General features: G+C 42.2%; 1 protein-coding gene across 1 annotated transcript; it reads left to right on the top strand.

Moving 5' to 3' along the window:
• The first annotated feature begins 185 nt into the window (after window positions 1-185).
• Window positions 186-21371, top strand: utp20 (UTP20 small subunit processome component). The gene is made up of 61 exons (XM_044020967.1): window positions 186-376; window positions 642-722; window positions 816-882; window positions 969-1101; window positions 1228-1416; window positions 1744-1825; window positions 1955-2092; window positions 2594-2749; window positions 2836-2988; window positions 3094-3228; window positions 3300-3377; window positions 3474-3652; window positions 4321-4461; window positions 4873-4961; window positions 5184-5289; window positions 5431-5581; window positions 5823-5885; window positions 5969-6136; window positions 6616-6692; window positions 6816-6895; window positions 7018-7282; window positions 7383-7571; window positions 7752-7842; window positions 8094-8179; window positions 8743-8868; window positions 9461-9627; window positions 9833-10041; window positions 10545-10688; window positions 10784-10863; window positions 10981-11216; window positions 11332-11476; window positions 11711-11798; window positions 11993-12136; window positions 12519-12572; window positions 12692-12844; window positions 13276-13431; window positions 13518-13658; window positions 13742-13879; window positions 13992-14131; window positions 14276-14358; window positions 14594-14913; window positions 14998-15137; window positions 15228-15384; window positions 15577-15675; window positions 15829-15996; window positions 16117-16283; window positions 16383-16530; window positions 16611-16727; window positions 17063-17233; window positions 17369-17500; window positions 17605-17715; window positions 17808-17957; window positions 18424-18606; window positions 18709-18840; window positions 18916-19048; window positions 19154-19332; window positions 19425-19496; window positions 19585-19866; window positions 20235-20364; window positions 20658-20803; window positions 20911-21371. The coding sequence occupies exons 1-61, from the start codon at window positions 326-328 to the stop codon at window positions 21064-21066; spliced, it is 8445 nt and encodes a 2814-aa protein (XP_043876902.1). The 5' UTR covers window positions 186-325; the 3' UTR covers window positions 21067-21371.
• Window positions 21372-21375: the final 4 nt, after the last annotated feature.

Here is a 21375-nt window from a genome sequence, read left to right as displayed (position 1 = left end):
TTTTTTGTTATTCATTAAATGGCAATATTATTGGCAATCATTCAATAATCGGTACTCGTAACCGCAAATTAAAACGGGACAGCGTTAAGCTTAAAACGAAGCAGGAAGTACAAGGGGGTTTATTATCTCGTCTTTTTGCTTCTCTAGCGTCCACCACGCGGAGAAAAAATACCCAGAATGCTTTGTCCAACATGGTGGCGCCCTGGAGTCGGCATGTGTGTTTACAGTTGTAACTTCCAAAACTAAAGCGTATTTTTTCATGAAACATTAATCACATGTTTATCTCTGGAATACTATCCGACTTTTGTCAAACAAGGAAGCGAAAATGAAGATTAAGTCCAAGTCTTCGTATCACAAATCAGAGAACACCTACAGGGTGAGTGTCCACAAACACGAGTGGCAGGGACACAAGTCTAATCATTTTCATAGTGTATTATCACTTAATTCTTGCACGTTATTAGTGAAGGACTAATTAATAATTTCACTAGCATACATCAGTTGATTTAATGTGACACGCTAATGTATTTGGCATGTAAGTTGTAAATCCCTGGCCATCGTCTCTATTTCACATTACGAATTGTATCACTTGGGCTTTCAGTTACAGCAGATTAAAAACGAATCTTTTTGCTTGTCTCTTCCAGTTTCTCACTTTTGCAGAAAGACTTGCCAATGTCAACATCGATGTCATTCATCGAATCGACAGAACTGGATCTCTTGCCGAGGCGAGTAGAGTCGTCCCTTACCTTTACGCCCATATATTACAGTGAAGTTCTCTGTATTTGTGTGTGGTAATCAACGTTGTTCTTTTGATACAGGAGGTAGAAACCTACTTTTCTGAAGGGCTGACAAAATGGCGAGACCTCAACTTGACAGAGAATTTCAGTAAGTGTACAGTAATAAAATGCCATGTTGTTTGCAGCACAGTCACCCTGTGATTAGTGACATGTGCTTATGCCTTTTCTTTACAGCAACATTTTTGAAAGAGGTGTCCAACAAGAGCCAGTCATTCAACATGCTGGTTTTCCATCAGAATTTTATAGTGGAGTGTCTGAAAAAGCATCTGGCTGTCAGTAACAGCCTCGCTTACCAACCACTTCTGGAGTAAGTGTTTTAACAGAGAAATTACCTGTTGATCAAATGAAATTACACCCTTTAGCACATTTTAGCTAATTAAAAACTAAACAGTAAATGGCACTAACCTCAGTTATATCCTCCTCCTCCTTCCAGCCTGGTGGTTCAGCTGGCCAGAGACCTGCAGACTGACTTCTATCCTCACTTTCCTGACTTTTTCGTTCTTATTACATCACTGCTGGAAACAAAGGACACAGAGGTCTTGGAGTGGGTGTTCACCTGCCTCTCCTACCTCTACAAGTACCTGTGGAGGCTCATGGTGAAGGACATGACCAACATCTACAGGTGAGAAACAAGCTGGAGTATCACTGTATTTATGTTTTACTGCTGAATTCCTAGGGATGGGTTGCCTTTTCTCTCAGCATGCAACAATGTTTTGGTTTTGGGCCGGAAACCTGGTCTTAGGAACCAGTATAAGAAGGTATCTGTGTACTGTGATTCACTGTATCCACTCAAATTGGATTTTGTCACAGCTCTTTTATTTTGTGGGCCACCACCATGTATTAATCTGTAATATTTGTTTCTACACCTATATGAAATTGTGTTACTCGCACATAAGGTTGCACACAAATCTAGTTTTCAAAGTTTACATTTGCACTTTCTGTCCCACAGTTTGTACAGCACACTGTTGGAACACAAGAAAGAACATATCCGCAGATTTGCAGCAGAGAGCTTCTCATTTTTGATGAGAAAGGTGGGTGACACACTAACGCTCTACCTCCTATGATGAATTTAATTTTTGTTTGGTGCAGTCATTTCTTGTGAGAGCAGATTCTCTTGTTTCAGTCTTTGCAGTGGTCATCCGTCATTTTTCCTCCCACAGGTTCCTGATCTTGATGCCCTGCTCACTCATGTATTCTCAGACCTAGAGGAGCATCCTGATAAGGCAGAAGGAGCAGGTCAGCTGCTCTTTGAGATGTGCAAAGGAGTCAGAAACATGTTCCACTCCTGTTCTGCAAATGTGAGTTGTTTTTTTATGTGTTCTCAATGTTGGGTTATTTCACATAAGATGTAAAGCAGTTTGCTTTGTGAAAGAGCACAGTTTTTATTCATCAGTAGTGATGGGACAATGTACAAGATTATCGCTTATCTTGATTAAAATCACTTACAATTAGTTCGTCTTGGTGAATTTCTATTTTTGTGTTAATCGTGAATGAAGAAAAACATCAATATTTCACTTGAGTGACTTGAAAATCCTGTCTAGATCACCAGCATATAGTACTGGTGATCGATTTCTTAATGTGCTTATGGGGAGCTGCATCTTTCCTCATTACTTATTATTTATCATGATGATGATCTCATAAATAATTTTTCACAAAAAATTCTGTCCCATCTGCGATGCATAACGAAGGCTGCACCTGTTGTTGTTGCAATTATACTTTTAAAATCATCCCATGCCTATTCAAGAGTAAAATGTGGTCATGTTATAGTCGATTGAAGTTTATTTTCTCTTTCTCTACAGGCATTTCCTGTGGCTCTACATAAACTTGGCCCCACAACCTGCCCAGGAGCCCCTCTGCCCTGGGACACTGTCAGGGATGCTCTGGATCACATGGCCCAGGCTGCAGCCAGTCATGTTGATAAAGAGCACCTCCTAGTTTTATGGGAGTCCATACAGGTTAAAGCAATGCTCAGTGAAAACATCATGTGTGAACGTACTTTCTGCCTTTGTTATTTCTGACAGTGTTGTGTCCCTCCCCACAGGCTAGTGTAGTGGAGGTCCTTGGTGTCATGGAGGAAAAGCAAGAGGGGGCCAGCCAGGCTTCACAGCAGCTGGAGAGGCTGCTGTTCATTCTCCACACCTTGGTGTCCCATAGAAATGGAGCCAAGGTCACCAAGCCAGAGGCGGTTTGCCAGGTAACAGGAAGAAATCATAAAAACTATTTATCTATTTACTTTGAATATAGTAGCTTGTCCATTTCAGTTGTATGTTGTCACCATCTCACTGTTGTGTGCCTCCAGACGGTGCTGCGACTGATTCAGAGCTCAGCTCTGTCTGTGCCATGTTCCCGCCTGCTCCTTCAGATCATCTCTTCTTTGCTCCTCGGGGAGAACATCAGCCTACCCAAGCCACTCATCCAAGAGACAATTCAAAAGGTTATTTTCTGTTTCAGAGTCAGAAATGGGTGTGTTTGCACTGCTGCTTTTCTGACTATTTTCTTTAACAGGTGTTTGGCAGTACATTGGACCAGGACCTGATTATAGAGTTCACTAAGGAGATGTTCACCATGAAACAGTTTGAGCAGGTGAGTCCAGAGTGATATATTTAGTGTTTTCCTCTTTCTGTGTCTGTCTTTCTCTAACCCTGACACTTACCTCTTCTTCCTCTGCCCCTCTTCTAGTTCTTCCTCCCCAGCCTACTGCGCTTCACTGTTGGTTTGTTCAGTCATGGAGATGCTCTGTCTCGCCACTCTGGCCTGGACGTGCTGGTCAGCCTGATCCTTGCTAAAGCCCCGCCCCCAACAGACGGCTCCATGGCCTTTGAAACCTACCCACTGCTCTTTACTGCACAGAGCACAGGGTGAGATATAATAAAGTGTTCAGGGTTCCCATGGATCATTGTAATTGTTTATTATATTATTGTTTATAATTGTATTATGCAGTCATTGTTTTTGAAATTCACCCTAAATGGAAATGAATTGAATTCTGTGCCAGAATTAAGTTAAGTTGATATTTAGGTAAATGTCTCCCATCCTCCCCTTGTTTGTTAGGACGCCACCTTCTGTCTTATGTGCCCTGCATAGCTTGATGTACGTATACTAGGCCTACACAGAGCAAACGTTGAGTTGTAATTACTAGCGGTGTTGTGGGCACTGTAAACTTTCTCTCTGCCATTGACATGTGATCAAGTAACATTGAGCAAGAGAGGGCAAATAACTTCTCTGTCTCACCAAGATCCCAAAGACAAACACCTGGCCAGATGCAGAGCGTGCTGCAAATGAAAAAGTGGATGCCATGGGCAAAGCGGCTCTTACAAGTTGCACTCTCATCTTAAACTGTGTCGGCATTTGTCCTTGAACAGTGATGTCAACCAAGGAGTGGGAACCCTGATTGTTCCTCTACTTTTTTAAGTCATAAATAGACTAGTGAACAGTGAACGTCTCTGGCTGTCTGACTCATGCAGGTGACTTGTATTAACAATCCTTGCAAAAATTGCCTTGAAGTAAATGTGTATTTCTCCTCCTGCAGTGTGATGAGCAGTGCGACATCAGAGCAGCCAGCTGTGCCAGAGCTGGTGCTGTCTCTGATTAGACTCCCTGAGGAGCAGAACCAGGCCATCGCTGATCTGTCTCTGCCATGGTCTGCACTTGTGCTGCTGCCACACATCAGGTAACACACACACACACACACACACACATCTAGTGTGGTAAAACTTTGGTTTCTTGGTTATTTGGTCTGAGAGATATATCCACACAGGTGGAGTGTATATATTATTTTGGATAGGGAAATGTATTGGGGAAATTTCACTCATGTTTGAATCCTGTTTTGAAAGTATGCTTTAGTTAAGTGTATTTTATCCATATCACCTGTAAACTGAAGAATGTACCCACATTAAACTAATATGAGAAAAAAAAATATGATTGAGTTAGTTAAAAATAACCAGGTTGATATTTGGCTTCTGAATGTTGATGTAAAAGAGATGACCTTTGCTTCCTTTGCCTCACATTCACTTTCATGCATTTTTAAAATGTCTTTATGTTTATTTTCTGATCTATCTATTACTGTTTTTTAAATTTTCAGACCACTGGCTGCGGTTAGTGTTGTTCCTGCTGTGAGTGCACTCTTAAACCACCTCCTCTGTCAGATTGAGGCAGAGAAACTGGGGAAAGGTTTGTAATAAATTGTGTTTAATTATTCAAAGAAGAAAATTGAAATAATCGTAGCTCAATAGTTTGTAACAGTGCCACATAAAGATTAAAATTGTAATTCTGCTGAGCTGACATGGAGATTTTTGAAAACCCAAAAACTAAAAATAAATCTGTTTCTCTTTGGAGTGTAAGATTTTGCATTGAATGTTAAGTTGCATTGTTTTCTCGTCATTTCTCCTCCAGCTGGTCTATTTGTGGCCAGACAGGCTCTGAGCTGCCTCCTCTGTCTGGACGGCACTGCCCAGCTTCTCTCCCTGGTCACTGTGGACAAGATCACTTCAATCCTCAAGTAAGCACTGTGTTGCATCCGTCCTTGTCCATTGAGTATCTAGAGTCATATATCAACACAATCGGCAATAAAATGTTTTTGTTTTTTTTATTATTTCTGTAGAGTTAAAATGTCTAATTTTATGTTCTCTTGTTATTACAGGAAGTTTCCCACAGACCTGTCTGCTTTGCTGCTCGGAGACCTGTACTACACCCGCTTGTCAGTCAGCGGTGTTTCAGAGCATCTGTCCCACAGTGCGCTGCTGGAGCTCTACCATATGCTGCATATCAACCTCTCCTCCAACATCTCCAAGGTTTGTCTCCAGTAACGGCATTAGCAAATTGGATCCCTTAAGATTTATTTACAATTGTCGCCCAAGCACAGAAAACCAGCCTGTCTTCTCCTAGTCTGATTGGCATTTGTGTGCACCTGGCAAATAATTTTAAGTTATTAAGAGAAGGTTAAATCCAGCCTTCTTTTAAATCTGAGCTTGATTATGAATAATATATAGTTTATAGCCATTATATTTATTTACATTAACTTTTTTCTTTCAGATTCGCCTTCTAACTTTAAGGATCCTCACTCAGTTTGAGGCAGAGCTTCCTTCACAGTCTCAGGTACAGCTGTCAGTCCAGAGTCTAGCCGAACTACCACAATAGAGTTATAGAAATATTAAACATAAGCTTGTGTTCTTGTCCAGGGTGAGGAGAACGTGGATGTCCAGCCGGTGTTTGCATTTTGCCTGCAGGCAGAGCTGGTGCCAGCTTCAGTACAGGACTACAGAGAAAAACTGCTTCACCTCCGGAAGCTGAGACACGACCTGGTGCAGCGTAACTTGCCACAGGGTCCACACGGCTCCTTCCAGCAGGTAGGATTAACATTGAATGGTCAAGTCATCAAAACTCATGACTTGATCTAGGTGAAATTCCGTTTCAGCTCACATACGATTGTAAAATGAGAGCAAATTACTTGAATGCATTTGCCATGATTCTTGTACAGTACAGCACACAATGCAATTACTACTTTCATTTTTAATTAATCATTTATAATCATGTTGTCATATGCTACCTATATCCTAAAATGTGTCAGCCAACTTAAGGTCAAACAGAATTATTTTCTCCCAATGTATGACAGAGAAAAGCATAAAAGCTTGACATGTGAGATGCCTGAACAGCTAATGTTTGATATTTTTATATATATATATATATATATATATATATATATATATATATATATATATATGTATATATACATATGTGTGTGTGTGTGTATATATAAAGATTACCAGATTAATTCATTCATTTTTGAAGTATACAAAACTAATTATCATGCCACCTTTTCTTTCAGGTACCTTTACGTTACCTCATTGCAATGCTGTTTGTCAACTTCAGGCCACTGTGGGAAGCAGTCATTGAACTGATTGTGTGAGTATAAACAAATCCTGCCAAAAATTATTAGCTGAAAAGTAAAAAATAAAAGATTTCTTTTTATTTGACCTAAAGTATATCATTCAAAATGTTTTACAAAGCTTTCCTTCCTCCCTTCAGGAGCCATGCCAAGGGGATGGACAACAAGGACTTCTGGGCGGTCTACCATGAACATCTGGAGATGGTGGCAGGGCTGGCAGGTACAGCTCTCCGCTGGGCTGCTAGATTCTGGGGCAACAGTGGCAAAGATGTTTTTTTTTGTAAACACATATCTTGCGAATATGGACATGAAAATTAAGTCCCTTTTTTCTGCCTGTCGTAGAAAATCAATTGAAGGAGGAGGATGATGATGATGATGATGATGAAGAGGAAGAGTCCAGTCATCAGAGTGAACCGGGCTGTGACGTCATAGAAAGTGGGGATGTGGGCGTGCTGTTCCTAGAGCAGTTGAAGTTGACCAGTGAGTCAAACGACAGGACGGACTTCCCTAACTTCCGTAGCCTGCTGTGGCGCGCCATGGCCCAGTTTCCTGACAGAGTGGAACCACGCAGCCGAGAACTGAGTCCTCTGCTGCTCAGGTTTATCAGGTCAGTGTTTCATAGGGTTGTTGATTTGCCTTGTTGATTTAAAAATGCCATGTATCTGTGTAGTATGGGGTCCTTATGCTTTTTTGTTTTTTGTCATCAGGAATGAGTTTTATCCTGCTGACCTACTGGTAGCCCCTACTCAGGACCTTAGGAAGAGGAGTGATGCTGCTGCCCCAGAGGATTCTGGGATGGCTGTGGAGGAAGAGGAGAAAGAGGAGGATGAGGAGCAGGATGTGGAGGAAAGAGGTCAGCAGCAGAGGAAGGCCCTTTCAAGGAAAGCTGCTGCAAAGTAAGACATCGCCACAACCACATTACCAGCTACCATTATCTAGTTACATTAATGAAGTATGTAGAAGATCAACGGCCTAGTAGTGAGGACTATGATGACCAGTGGGACCTAGGCTGTTAGCTTATTGCTCTTTATGACCATGTGAAGTTGTTTTAATGGGATTTGCTTTTCCTCTCACAGACAGCTGATTGCCCATTTAAGAGTTTTTGCTAAATTCACCAACCCTCGTTCTCTCTACCTGGAGAACCATCTCAGTGAACTCTATAACCAGGTAATCCAAATACCGCACATTCAGCTGCACATGTTATTGAACTGAACCAGTTTCAGATCTGCTTTACTGGAACATAATTGTGTGGGTTATTTATTTATTTATTTATTTATTTTTATTTTTTTTTATTTTTTTTGTGAAATTCAATTGTATCCGAGCACTTTTCGTAAAGGAATAAGGAGTTTGGGGAATTTTGGACTAGTTACACCAACATTACACCAACATGATGTATTCTTCTCCTTGTTTGTTTTCAGTTGCTGTGTCATCAGGACCAGCAGATTCAGCGTGTGGCACTGGAATGTCTTCTCACATATAAAGACTCCAACATTGTCCCGTACAAGTAAGAAAACCACCATAATTACTCTAACAGATAGCCAGGAAAACAAGTTGGATTCCTGTTGAAGCAACAGTCTCGGTTTGTCTTTTTTTCTCAATGGGATCATTGTGAGCGTCTTTGATAAATTACAGCTGTTTTCATTAAACCTCTATAGTTACAGACAGGAATATTAACCTCATTGCTATCTCTGCTTGACGTTCTACTCTCTGTTATCAAGCTATCCACTTTCAGCACAACCAGCCATCTTGCAGACAGATAGGCGGTGCTGACAGGACAGTGTGTGTAGCTCTTTGTTCAGCCTGTCACACTGCACTGGTTTCTGGACAAGAGTTATTCCTGTTGTTCATGTTATTTCCAACTGTAATCCAGTATGTTTATATTTTATTTGATATGAAATCCTTACATAACTTCATAGGAAAGTGAAAGTATTTAACCCGAGTTTAAGTTTTAAGTCTGTCCTGCTATTAAGCCTTTGAAAAAGATGTTAAATCACTAAGTAACCACTGTTAGCCATGACAGTGCTGGTGTGTGTCGCAGTGTTTCAACCTTTGTTTGTGTTTGTTCAGGGAGAATCTTGAGAGGCTCCTCGATGACAAACACTTCAAGGAGGAGATTGTCCATTTCAACATTTCTGAGGAGACCGGAGTGGTTGAAGCTTCACACAGAGCCAGACTGATCCCGCTGCTTATGAGGTACTGAACATGGATGTGTGAGGCAAACTATCTGTTTTACCTCCTAAAGGAATAAAGCATGTTGGAACATTTTCATTTAGATGAGATGAGTGATTACCAGTCTCGCATCTGTCACATCTGTCCATTCCCGTATCTCAGTATCCCTTGAATAGAATCAAGACATGAGAGTGGTGTAGAGCCTCTCAAATTATTAACTCTTCACACAAACCAAGTGTGTTTCCAAATATTCCAAACATTTCTTTGAACTTGCTTGATGTCAGTTTGCTCATTTTGTGAGTATTTTTAATGGGCTATGAAACAACACTGATTGGTTACATATTAGCCAGAAAACACACAATAGACGGTTCATAGTTAAGCTTATTCTTATCCTATTGTATGTAGGAAGTGTTTAAAACGGAGGATTGTGCTTTTATACACACACTGTCCTCAGCCAGTCTGTCTGCTTCACCTCAATTATTTACTGAAGCTGCTTTGTGTTTAAAATAAAGAAAAGAAAAAAACATTTTGATTCCTTAATTGTCCTTTTTATGTCTGTTAGCTTTGACTTACATATTCCCTCAGTCACCAGCCTTTATTTTGCTCTTCGTCATAGGGTCCTGTTCGGGCGTCTCCGCAGTAAAACGGGCAGTAGGTTCCAGGGAAAAGCCTCTTCTTCAACCCGGTCCTCCATCATTCTGCGTTTCCTGGCAGGTTGCCAGGCTGAGGAGCTGGGAATGTTCATCAACCTGCTGCTGGAGCCCGTCAGCCATCACAGTCAAGGTAGAAAATCAAAGACTTCCTTAAAAGTTTTTCCTATCACACAAAAACACACCATCCAGCATCTGCAGATATTATTTACATACGACAGTTAATCGTGTCAACTTAAGTTTGTTTCACATCTGGATTTCCTGTTAAGATATCATATGAAGAAGATGAAAATGGCAGAAGTTCCCTTGTCAGTGTTGTGCCTGTGCTGTTTTTTCAGGATCTTGTCTGGCGTCAGTGGAGAGAGCAGTTGCTGAGACAGACCTGGGTGCCATCCTGCCGCTGGGCCGTCAACACAGCCTGCTGAACATCCTCCATGTGGTGATTCAGAAACTGGCTCACCTAATCCACATCTACCTGCCCAAAGTGCTGCAGATTTTACTTTGCGTCGCTGCCAGTGTGTCCACCGTCCTGGACAAGAGGGACCAGGTAGCCACAAACATGTTTCTAATAATCAGATTGCTATAAAATAGAATCAGCAAAGCAACATTACGGCATCTACAACATCCATCCATTGTCTGCCGCTTTATCCTCCACATGAGGGTCGCAGGGTTGCGAGAGCACAGAGACGATTATCAATTCACTCTCGCATTCATCATACATGTTTTTGGATTGTGGGAGGAAAGGCACACAAAGGGAGAAAATAGAAACCCAATGCAGAAGTAACATACTTAAATAATCTTTAAGCTTTTAACATGGATCTGCAGTGTTACTTTAATGTATAAATTATTCCTGTTTCAAAATATACCCTTAAATCTACACATGTGTATGATTAACTTCGAATCATTGAGTGGAAAATTCCAGTGAAAGCTGGATGTGTGTGTCAAAGTATAAATTTGCTTATTCTTTGAGCTTATATGAGCTTTGCCTCTGTCCATTATAAAGCTCATAGGTACATTATCCATATTAAATTCTGCCTCTTTTGTTCGCAGCTGAAGTCGGGTTGCATCAGTCCTCTAAAGAACCTCAGGCGACTCAGCATTTTGAGGATCCACGACTTTTTTGATGGCTATGACTTCTACAGCTTCACCCCAGATGAACTGGACGCTGTCTTCGAGGCTGTGGTGTGGCCTCAGGTACGTAACAACAAACAACCGGATTTGTTCCATTATCTTTGTTCAAAGACTTCACCAACTAACACTAACTTTACATTTTTTTCCCCTTTTTACAGGTGTGTCGTCTGCCCACAGAGAGCCCCTACTCGCCAACACCTCTGCTTAAACTGATCTATGTTTGGTGCAAAAATGCAAGGTCAGATTCTGTCACTTTTCAATCACATCACTTATTAATCTACTCCTCATCCCTCCATCAGTGTTAACCAGCAAGAGTTGAAGTAAATATAGGATTAATTTTGTCTTTCTGGTTCAGGTTCTTTCCTCTTCTGGCCAAGCAAAGACCAGACCATCCAGAGTGTGGCGTCCTCTTGAATGTCTTTTCCCTCCTCTCTGCCAAGAATGCTTCCCCAGCGACCATCGCCATGGTTATGGACATCGCTGAGTCTCTAGCAACATCTGAAGACTTTGTTGCCTCAGAGTCAGAGACAGAGCTGAGTGTCAACAGCAGTGTGTTCCCACAGCCTGGAGAGGGCGCTGTTAATACAACAGGTCAGAGGAAGCTGGCTTTATTAAAATGCATTTTCACCTTTTTTAAAATCCTTTTCTATGTTTCATTTCTTAATCTCCTGGGAAACGTTTGATAAGCATGTTGTATTTCCTGCAGCTTCATTAACTCAGGGCTCCAGACTGCTGCTGCCTCACATCTCCACTCTGCTGAGATACTTCAGCAGGATCATATGCAACACTGACAGGCTCAAGAAGAAGAAGTACAGAGCACAGGTGGCCAAGGAGCTCAATATCCTCTCCAAGTGAGTCCACGGTTAACCAGTTATTTTGATCTAGGTTCATATAATAAAGAGAACATAGTGATTCTTTTTTTCTTGTCTCACTGTATACTAGAGGTGTTGTAAAAGTTTTACAAAGCAGTTGTTTGAAGCTAACTTGTAATTGTGAATTGTATTTATATATGTATAAATATATATATAATTAATTAATTATTATATTAGTTGATTTTTTAATTTATGTTTCGTTCTATTTTACAGAGTCAGCCGATTTGTGAGCGACAAAGATCAGAGTTCAGTGCTCATCAGCCTGTTGCTGCCTTACCTCCAGAGAGGCCACAACCCACAGGTAAGTCTAATGAATTAGAAATGTTGGGCTCTGTAAGTGCTCCTTTTAGACTAGTAGTTGTACAATGTATTCGAGTTTAAAATGTTTTACTGTCAGTCTTCCATTCTCAGAAAGAGAAGAAGGATTTAGCCAAGTTAGTGGAGCTTTTTAACAAATTTGTCTCTGTAATTTACCTCATTATGTGCTTGTTTCAGGAGACGGAGATTGACATCCTGGCCACCGTACAGAACCTGCTGCGCCAGTGTGAGCAGCCCTCTGCCTTCCTCCGCCCTCTCAGCAAACTCTTCTCCGTCATTCATAACAAGCTGCCCAGGCAGGCTCTCACCAGTGTCTTCCAGGTACAGATTGTAGTTATTGCCATTCGATACTGCAGTCTAACCTAGGTTCACAGGATCAACCTCAGGGTTTCTCCTTTTTAAACCTGAATTTTAACTTGTGAAATACTGGATGCAGGGATCAAAAGTAAGCTTTACGTAACTGAAATGTGCCACTGAGCCAGTAATTTTTTGGTGGCATTTACAGACATACAGTGCAAATATCTCCCATTCAAATCCTGAGTCCTTACTATAAAACTAGGAGATGGGTGTTGCAAATTGAGGCCTAGGCTGTTAAACCCACACTTGACTTGAATGATGAGTACTTGACATGCATTTGTAGCTGTACTTCTCAGCAAAGCATTTAAAATGAAAATTGTTGATCTCTGTGGTGCTCTGTTTTCAGACCTTGTCAGATATGGAGCCCTCCCTCACATATATCACTGACTTAACAGCAAAAGTAAGATCATTCATATCATATGACCTATTGTTATTCACACAGTAATCTATGTGGTGAGATTCACCTGCTTTGTAGTATTAGTAACCACACAAATGCTGTTTCCTGTTCATCTTCTCCAGCTCAATGCGTTCGACAGTCGGCATTTGGATGAGATTTACTTTGACATGCGCCTGACGGCTTTCCAAGACGCCACCAGGCATGTCAAAGACATGCAGACTCTGGACCTGGATTACATCAGCATCATCATACACAACTGTTTCCATACTTATGAGGTAAGTAGATTTATGACACGGATAAACTTTCTAAAGCGGAGGTCTTCAACATTCTTCATACCAAGAACCTCCAAAATGAACGGAGAGATGGAGCAGAACATTTTTTTTTGTATTAAACAGAGCCTCGTGTTATTATTTACAATTATTTCTAATAATACACAGCCTTAAATATTCATGTTGCAAGTTATAGGGTATGGTGGCGTGCCACTGCCATTTATAAACGTACCGTGTTAACCGATGCCAGTGCCAACATTAACGATGTCTGTCAGTTTTTCCAATTTAAGTATTTATTTTAAACAAAAAAAATGGGGTGGAATTAAAAAAATGTAAACTCCCCTGCAGTACCTTCTCAGACTGCTTGTTTCAGACCTTTTGTTGAAAGGAATAGCCATAATATGAGATTTTAATTTTCTGTCTATCCTTGGGTACAGATTGGTGACATGTCACTGGCAGACAACGCCACCTTGTGTCTGTCTGCAGTGATCACCCAGCTGGAAGCGGTCGGAGCTGGTGAGCAGCTCTACAAGGACATCATTCAACACACCATCCTGGACGCTGTACACAAGGGGCTCCGCAGCAAGACAGAGGTACTCGCACCTCCTTCAAAGAGAGATTACTTCACACATTCAGGCTGATGTACGTTTTTTTAACTCAACCCTTCCACTTTTCACAGAGTGTGCAGCATGATTACACCACTGTGCTTGCCTGCCTGGTGAAGACGTTCCCTTGCAAAAAAGAGTTCAGAGACCTGGTGCAGCTCAGAGACTACAATGATCCCGAGTCTGACTTCTTTGAGCACATGAAGCATATCCAGGTCAGAGACGAACAATGAATTCTCACGGCGTTTTCTTCCCCTTCCTTTATCTGACTGTCTGACTAAAATGTTTCTGTGTTTAGATTCACCGTCGGGGTCGTGCGCTAAGAAAGTTGGCCAAACAGCTGACTGAGGGCACGGTCGTGATGACTTCTCGCTCCATGCAGAATTACATAATGCCGTATGCCATGACTGCCCTGCTAGATGAAAAGATGGTCAAGGTGACTTATTCAAACTTGTGTAAAGAAAATGCCTTTTATTGTAGAATGTGTGATGACACATTACTTTTTAAAATTGTGCATGAAACTAAAAATACATATTCCCATGTTGCAGCATGAGAATATGACATCAGCTTCTGTAGAGGTGGTTGGCGCAGTGTGTCGCAGGCTGACCTGGTCCAAGTACCTCTATTACATGAAATACTTCATCCACATCCTGCAGACTGCACAGACTGAGCAGAAACTGGCTGTCAAGTAGGGACTTCCTGTTTATGTTTGCGTTTAAATTACAATTGTGACTTTTGGATTTGTTCTTGTCTTTGTAATTGAAGTGTTTCATAGAGGTTTTCGTCTCCTCCTTTTCTTTTCTCCCTTTCCACCCTCCCACTCTAACACCAGTTTGCTGGTCACAGTTCTAGAGGCTTTCCATTTTGACCACCAGACCCTTAGCAGAGAAATGGAGGCAGCTAAGGCCAGAGAAGGTTAGTGACACGTCAGATCTCTTCTGCATCCTCTCATGTGTTGCTCCCACATTTATAGAAATATTTGAAATGGATGCACATCTTGGCTAACAGTCTTTAATGTAATTTCTAAAAACATAAACATATCAGGAGAAGGGATAAATCGTTAAAAAAAAATGGTTCCCAATGCATTTAAAGGAATTTGATTTAGCCTTATACTAAAAAAAAATCATCCTTGTCATTTTCTTTCATCAAGCTGCAAATGTCACAGTCGACGCAGATGAAATGGATGAAGCTGCAGCTGATGACTTTAACCCAAGCGATGATGATGAGGAGGAGAAAATGGACATTGACAGTAAGACGGCTCCGTCTGATGTCCCAATGGAGATGGACAATGATGGTGTCTCAGAGGAAGCGGCCACCACTAAAGCCAAGGGACCAGGGGCTGTTAAAGCTGCTGCAGTGGCCAGTGGACTGCCACAGAGCAAAGAAGAACTGGAGTCTCTGATCAAAGCCATCCACCAGACTGTTAATGACAGCGTGCTGCCTCGCCTGCACAAGTGTCTCACTGCAAAGGTACAGACTGCACATATAAACGACTGATACGCGTAAAAGCTCCAATCCAAGCAGCACTGTAACGGTAAAAGGTGTGTCCTCTAGGTGAAGCGTGACGAGGAGCACAAGGCGACAAAGTCGAAGGACGTGAAGGAGGAGGAGGTGGCGAGGATACCGATCGCCTTCGCGATGGTTAAACTGATGCAAACTCTTCCTCCACACATCATGGATTCCAACCTGCCCGGGTACGTGTGTGTTGCTAGTGGATGTATTTAAACATATGAAGGCAGAAAAATCTCTGTATGTTGACCGTTTATATTTTCTCTGTTGTGTAGAATCCTGATTAAGGTGTGTGTGGTGCTGAGGAACCGCTTCCAGGAGATTCGTGATGTGGCAAGAGGGACACTGGTGAAGATCATTGAGGCACTGGGGTTCAGATACCTGCAGTACCTGCTCAAAGAGATGCAGGGTGTCCTAGTGAAGGGCTACCAGGCAAGAGTGCACGCACACACACACACACACACACACACACACACACTGACAGAAAAAATGTAGCTGTATTCTAATGCAATTGAACTTAAACACACTAGTCAAAAAATGGTTTTGTAGGTGGAGGCATTTCACAATTTTTTGGAAAGGAAGTGCTCATTATGTGTTTGAACTGTTTGCTCTCCTTCCTTTCAGGTCCATGTGCTGACATTTACAGTGTACCAATTGCTGTCTGCACTCAGTCCTACACTGAAGAGTGGTGACCTGGACCCATGCATGAACATGCTCATCAGTGTAGGAACATGTCCTCTTTCACTCCACATTACTCAGTAGTCTCCCATTTGTCAAAATATTAAAGAGGGAGTATCGGGTGTGTTTCATTTTCAGGTATTCATTTTATCATTATCATTTATCTTTATCACCTATTCTCTGTTCAATGTTGGTTAGATCTTCAACAATGAGCTGTTTGGGGCTGTGGCTGAGGAGAAGGAGGTGAAGGGGATCGTCTCTAAGCTTATGGAGGCTCGACACAGTAAGAGCATGGACTCCTATGAGCTGCTAGCTCAGTTCTGCAGCAGGGAGAGCATTACCCAACTCATACTGCCCCTGAAGGAGGTGAGGGAGTGATTTAAATTCATTTGAAAAATCATGCTTTTGCTGACATAAGTCAACCTGGAGTGACCATAGCAAAGATTGACTGTTCTCCTCATTCCTCTTGTATCATCCTCCCACCAGATACTGGAGACTACATCCAGTCTTAAGACGTGTAACCGGGTGGTAGCTGTGCTACGGCGACTGGTCCTGGGTCTGCTGGTCAATGTAGGCATGGCCCCTCAGGATATCTTACTGCTGTGCCACAGCCTGATCAGCCAGAGTCTGCCACTGCTCACTAAGAGAGACCGGTACACACACAAGCCCAGAGAAAAATGCAGTAAATCTCCTTAATGCCTATTTCCATTGACTTCCTTTGACACTGTACATATGTATATGTGTGATTTTAGAGACAAAGCGTCTGCAAAGCCTCCTCCTGACCCCAGACTGCCCCCTCCCAGCTGTCTGCTTCTGCCTCCGACCCCAAAAAGAGGAGGACAGAAAGCTCCTGTCAGCAGCCGAACCAATATGCACATCTTGGTGGACAGTGGCCTCAAGGTACACGTCATTCCACAGCTAGTCCTTAGTAACCTCAAGTGTTTGTGAGCTGTCCTCATATGAATCCATCTGTTCTTCAGCTGCTCCACCTGAGTCTGAAGAAATCCAAAGTGACATCATCCGATGCCTCGGCTCTGGAGATGCTAGACCCTTTCATACAGCTGCTGCTCGACTGCCTCGACTCCATGCATGTCAAGGTACAAGTACCTGAAGTTTACATGGTTGACATCAGGGGTACTCACAAAATTCCATAAGCAAAGGTCTTGAACATCATAGATGCATCATAAACTAAACTAAAGTGGAAAGTAAATAAAAGTTAATTTCCTGGACCTGTAGTGCCATAAAAGCTAGAAAAGCTAGACCATTTAAGACAAATCCACATGGCAATGGTCTGGACAAGATGGTTCCTGGGTCCTAATCGGACCACGGTCAGCCTTTTAGTGACCCCTGGTTTCCATGGTTACACATATACATACTGGTCACTCAAATTCATACATATAACTTTTACTCCATCCACTCTCTTCCCTTCCAGGTGACCACAGAGGCTCTGGTGTGCTTCACCTTGTTGCTGAAATTCCCGCTGCCGGCAGTGAATCGGAACGTCGACCAGCTGACTAAGAAGCTCTTTGTCCTGTTGAAGGATTACTCAAAGGCTGGTGCTGCCCGTGGGGAAAATTACCATCTGGTCCAGAGCTGCTTCAAGGTAATACATAAAAAAAAAAAGTGCACACAACATCTATCAACTGTTGTTTTTGTTGTGTTTCATCTTAAGTTTGGATTCAAAGCACAACCCGAAAGTAATAAAACTTTCATTTTCTGTCTCCTGTTCGTCTCTCAGGCTATCACCACTTTAGTAAAGAATGTCAAAAGCAGCAACATCTCTGAGACACAGTTGCAAGTGCTGTTGGGATACGCTGAGGAGGACATTTATGATCAGTCACGCCAGGCCACTGCCTTTGGTTTGCTTAAGGTAACAAGCCTCAGGATCCAATCTTTGGCTTCTATTAAAAATGTCTAATTTATCATTTCTAATCTATTATAGTCTAATTTTCTGTGTGCGTCTGTCTCGTTCAGGCGATTCTGTCCAGGAAGCTTGTAGTTCCAGAGATGGAGGAGGTGATGACCAAAGTTTCCAAGCTGTCCGTTACTGGCAGCAATGGTATGATCAGAATCCACTGTCGACAGGTACGAACACACAAGCTACACTTTTCCTCTTTGCTGCAGACTGTTGAATAAAGAGATGTGGGCAGTCAGGAAATTGTGGTCATGTGTTGCAGATCTATCTGAAGTACCTGCTGGATTATCCACTGGGGAGGAGGCTGAGAGGCCACCTGGACTTTGTGGTGGCACAGTTACAATATGAGCACGACACAGGCAGAGAGTCTGTGCTGGAAATGCTGGCATACATATTCCAGACTTTTCCCAAGGTGAGTCAATTACAACTCAACTGTACGACCTTGTATATGGAAACACAACAATCTACCCTTGAATTAAGGGTAGATTAAAATCAATAGGCTAACATATATAACATTTGCCTCACTCCACTGGCTACCAGTACGTTTTAGGATTGATTTTAAAATTTTGGCACCTCAGTATCTGGCTGAACTGCTGCACCTACACACTCACACAGTCGGAGCGCTTAGGTCGGCTAACCAGCTAATTTTAGACTGTTGAGCATTTTAAATCTTCTTACTTTTACTCCATAGCATTTAACTCAGGTTAAAAGTTGGATGCTTTTGTGTTTTTAGTATGCTCTGTATTGTATTAAATGTTTTATTTTTTGATGCTTTCTTTTTTTTTTGATAAATACATTTGAGTTGAGTATTAATGCAGATATTTTTTTTTTACTTTAATGCATTAAACTTTCTGTAATTTTTTTTTTTGGCTGTGTAGAAACTGCTGTCACAGTACTGCGGTCTGTTCTTCGCCCCACTGGCCTTGGTCGTGGTCAATGACGACTCGGCACGCTGTAAAAAAATGGCTGCCTTGTCCATCAAGGCCCTGCTTACCCAGCTGAACAAAACCCAGCACGACAACTTGTTCACATTTGTCCACAACTGGTTAAATTCAGAGAAGGTACGCATAAATATAAATGCTCTTTTTTTTATCCACATATTAGCTGATTGTTTCAGTTCTATTTACTTCTCAGTATCAATGATGGCTGATGTCTGTTGCCAGGCAACCCTGCGGCGCCTCGGCGCTCAGATTTGCGGCCTGTTCGTGGAGGTGGAGGAGGAGAAGTTTGCCCGTCGACTGAAAAGCCTGCTGCCTCTGTTGGAGAAGGAGATCCACCCCGACAACTATGACGACGTAAATGTCAACACTTTGACGCTAGAGTTTGTGATGTGAGGAGACTGCTCTGTTTTAACTCTGCTTATCTAACAGATTGAAGAGGAAGAGGATGAGAAAGGGGCAGACAGGCTGTTGTTCACGTATCTAACACTCATTACCAAACTCACCAAGCACTGTGGTCTGCTGGAGGTCAAAAAGCCTCACAACACACTCTCAAACATCTGGGGTAGAAACCTAACGCGCACACAAATATATTATATATATATATTATTAATATATATTATTTCCATATGCAGCAGCACTCGCGTCATTTGTTATTTCTGTCCTGCAGGTCACATTGAAGCCCACCTGCGGTATCCTCACTGCTGGGTGTGGCTGACCGCCTCGCAGCTCTTTGGTCAGTTGTTTGCAGCCCACCAGGCAGAACAGCTGATCACCATTTGGAGAGGAGAGGCAGCAAAGGCTCAGTCAGTAGCCACAGCCTTCATCACCAGCAACCTGGACAAGAAGGTGAGGCTAAAGACCCCCTTGTTTCTCTTTTTCCCTCTTTTTTTTCCCTCATTGGTTTAACAAATTCACGTTTCTCTTTTTCTGGCCTCTAGATGAGGGAGTTGGCTTTATCGCTCTGCCGTCAGCTACAGTCAAAGTTCCTGGACACAGCGTCTGGAGAGCAGGTGCACAAACTCCCTACTGCCTCTCAGTCATGTCGGTTAATCACACTGATTCAGTTTGACTAAAAGACGTGTGTTCCTCTGCCCTCAGGTGATCAAGAACCTGCTGTTTGTCGGCAAGGTGATCTACCTCATTTCCCCCGAGTCTGATGTCGCATCCCCTCTGGAAGAGGTTAGAGAGGTGGAGGAGCAGAGGGAGAATGGAGAGGAGGAGGAGGAGGAGGACAAGGGAGAAGAGGGTGACAAGGGAGAGGAGGAAGAAGGTGATGAAATTGACAAGGATGATCGACCTCCTTCTCTGCTGTGGTTGATGAAAAAGCTGTCTCTGATGGCAAAGAGAGAAGCAGCACACACTCCCAAAGTTCCACTAAAGGTAATCAAAGAGACGAGCAGTTACATTTCTTGTTCTCGGCTTCACAACAGATATTATCCTTGTACTCCAACACTTCCTAGGTGAAGCTGCTGTTGAAAATACAGTGACTCACTTTTGCACTCTACACGCAGCCTTGACAGGTGTTGTACTGTATGTTGGCCCAAAGAATTCATTCTACTTCATTTAGTATACTGCACGACTACCACATCACTCCTTGTACAGATGTGTCTAAGCTAGAATAGATATTTAGGAGGCAAACAAATTAAAATTTCACAGTGCAGTGTGATTCAGTCACAAAGGATATCATATTCTCAAGTGTAACATCCTTTGTCTGGCTTTTTTTTCTTTCCCTCCACTCTCTCCCACAGAGAACATGTGTATTTAAGTTCCTGGGAGCAATGGGCATGGACCTGGGGAAGGAAGGTAGACTCGGCCCCTACCTGACCACAATCATCACTCCCCTCTACAGAGAACTGGACAGCACATACGCAGAGCAAGGTAACTGCTTCCATCTTTCCATGGAAATGACTGTTACACATGAGAACAAGAAATTATCTTATTATTATTGTTAATAATAATAATAATAATAATAATAATAATAATAATATTATTATTATTGCCCATCACATCATGTGGCCTTGCAACATGAATGAAACGGTCTGATTAGATCATTGGTGTCTTTTTACCCACTACCCCACTAGTTAAGACTGTCAGCTGTCAAATCTGATCTGTAAAGAATTAGATTTTAATCCGACTTAATTCCTTAATTCCTTAATTCTGTCTCTATCCAGACCCCACACTGAAGAACCTGGCACAGGAACTGATAGAGCTGCTGAAGAGACAAGTGGGGCTGGAGAAATTCTCTCTGGCCTTCTCTGCTGTACAGAAGGAGTTTTCACAGCGGCGAGCAGCACGTAAACGACACAGAGCCATGCAGGTGCGACTGAGGAAACACAATTAAATGCACACACACTCACTCACAAGAGCAGCAACTCTGTCGTTGGCAGCCACTTGATATTTGTTCTCATCTCTCTCTGCTCACAGGCGGTAGCGAACCCAGACATCGCTGCCAAGAAGAAACTCAAAAAGCACAGGAACAAAATTGAAGCCAAGAAGAGGAAGATCGAGTTCCTTCGCCCCGGTTATAAAGCCAAGAAGCACCGGAGCCACGCGCTCAAAGACCTGGCCATGGTGCAGTGAGACGAAAGCTGAAGAGGTGACTCGGTAAAGGTACTGCTTTCAATTCAGCAGGAAGTCGAGACTCTAACATCATGTTGTTACATAAAGACTTTTTTACGATTGTAATAATGAATTTGTCAATTGACAAAGAAACCATTCTTGGGCCAAGAAAGAGTATGTTTCTTGTGTGTGAACAGGATATCACTGCCTGTGGACTTCAGTTCCAAGCTGACTTTTTTTTTTTTTTTGCTGTTAACATATTTGTGCTTAAATTTATATCCCATACAGGTTGAGAGCATTTTGTAATTAAACAAAATTCAACATTTTTAC

The sequence above is a fragment of the Solea senegalensis genome, linkage group LG3 (assembly GCF_019176455.1).
Source record: "Solea senegalensis isolate Sse05_10M linkage group LG3, IFAPA_SoseM_1, whole genome shotgun sequence".
NCBI lineage: Eukaryota > Metazoa > Chordata > Actinopteri > Pleuronectiformes > Soleidae > Solea > Solea senegalensis.
This window is presented reverse-complemented; position numbering and strand designations above follow the sequence as displayed.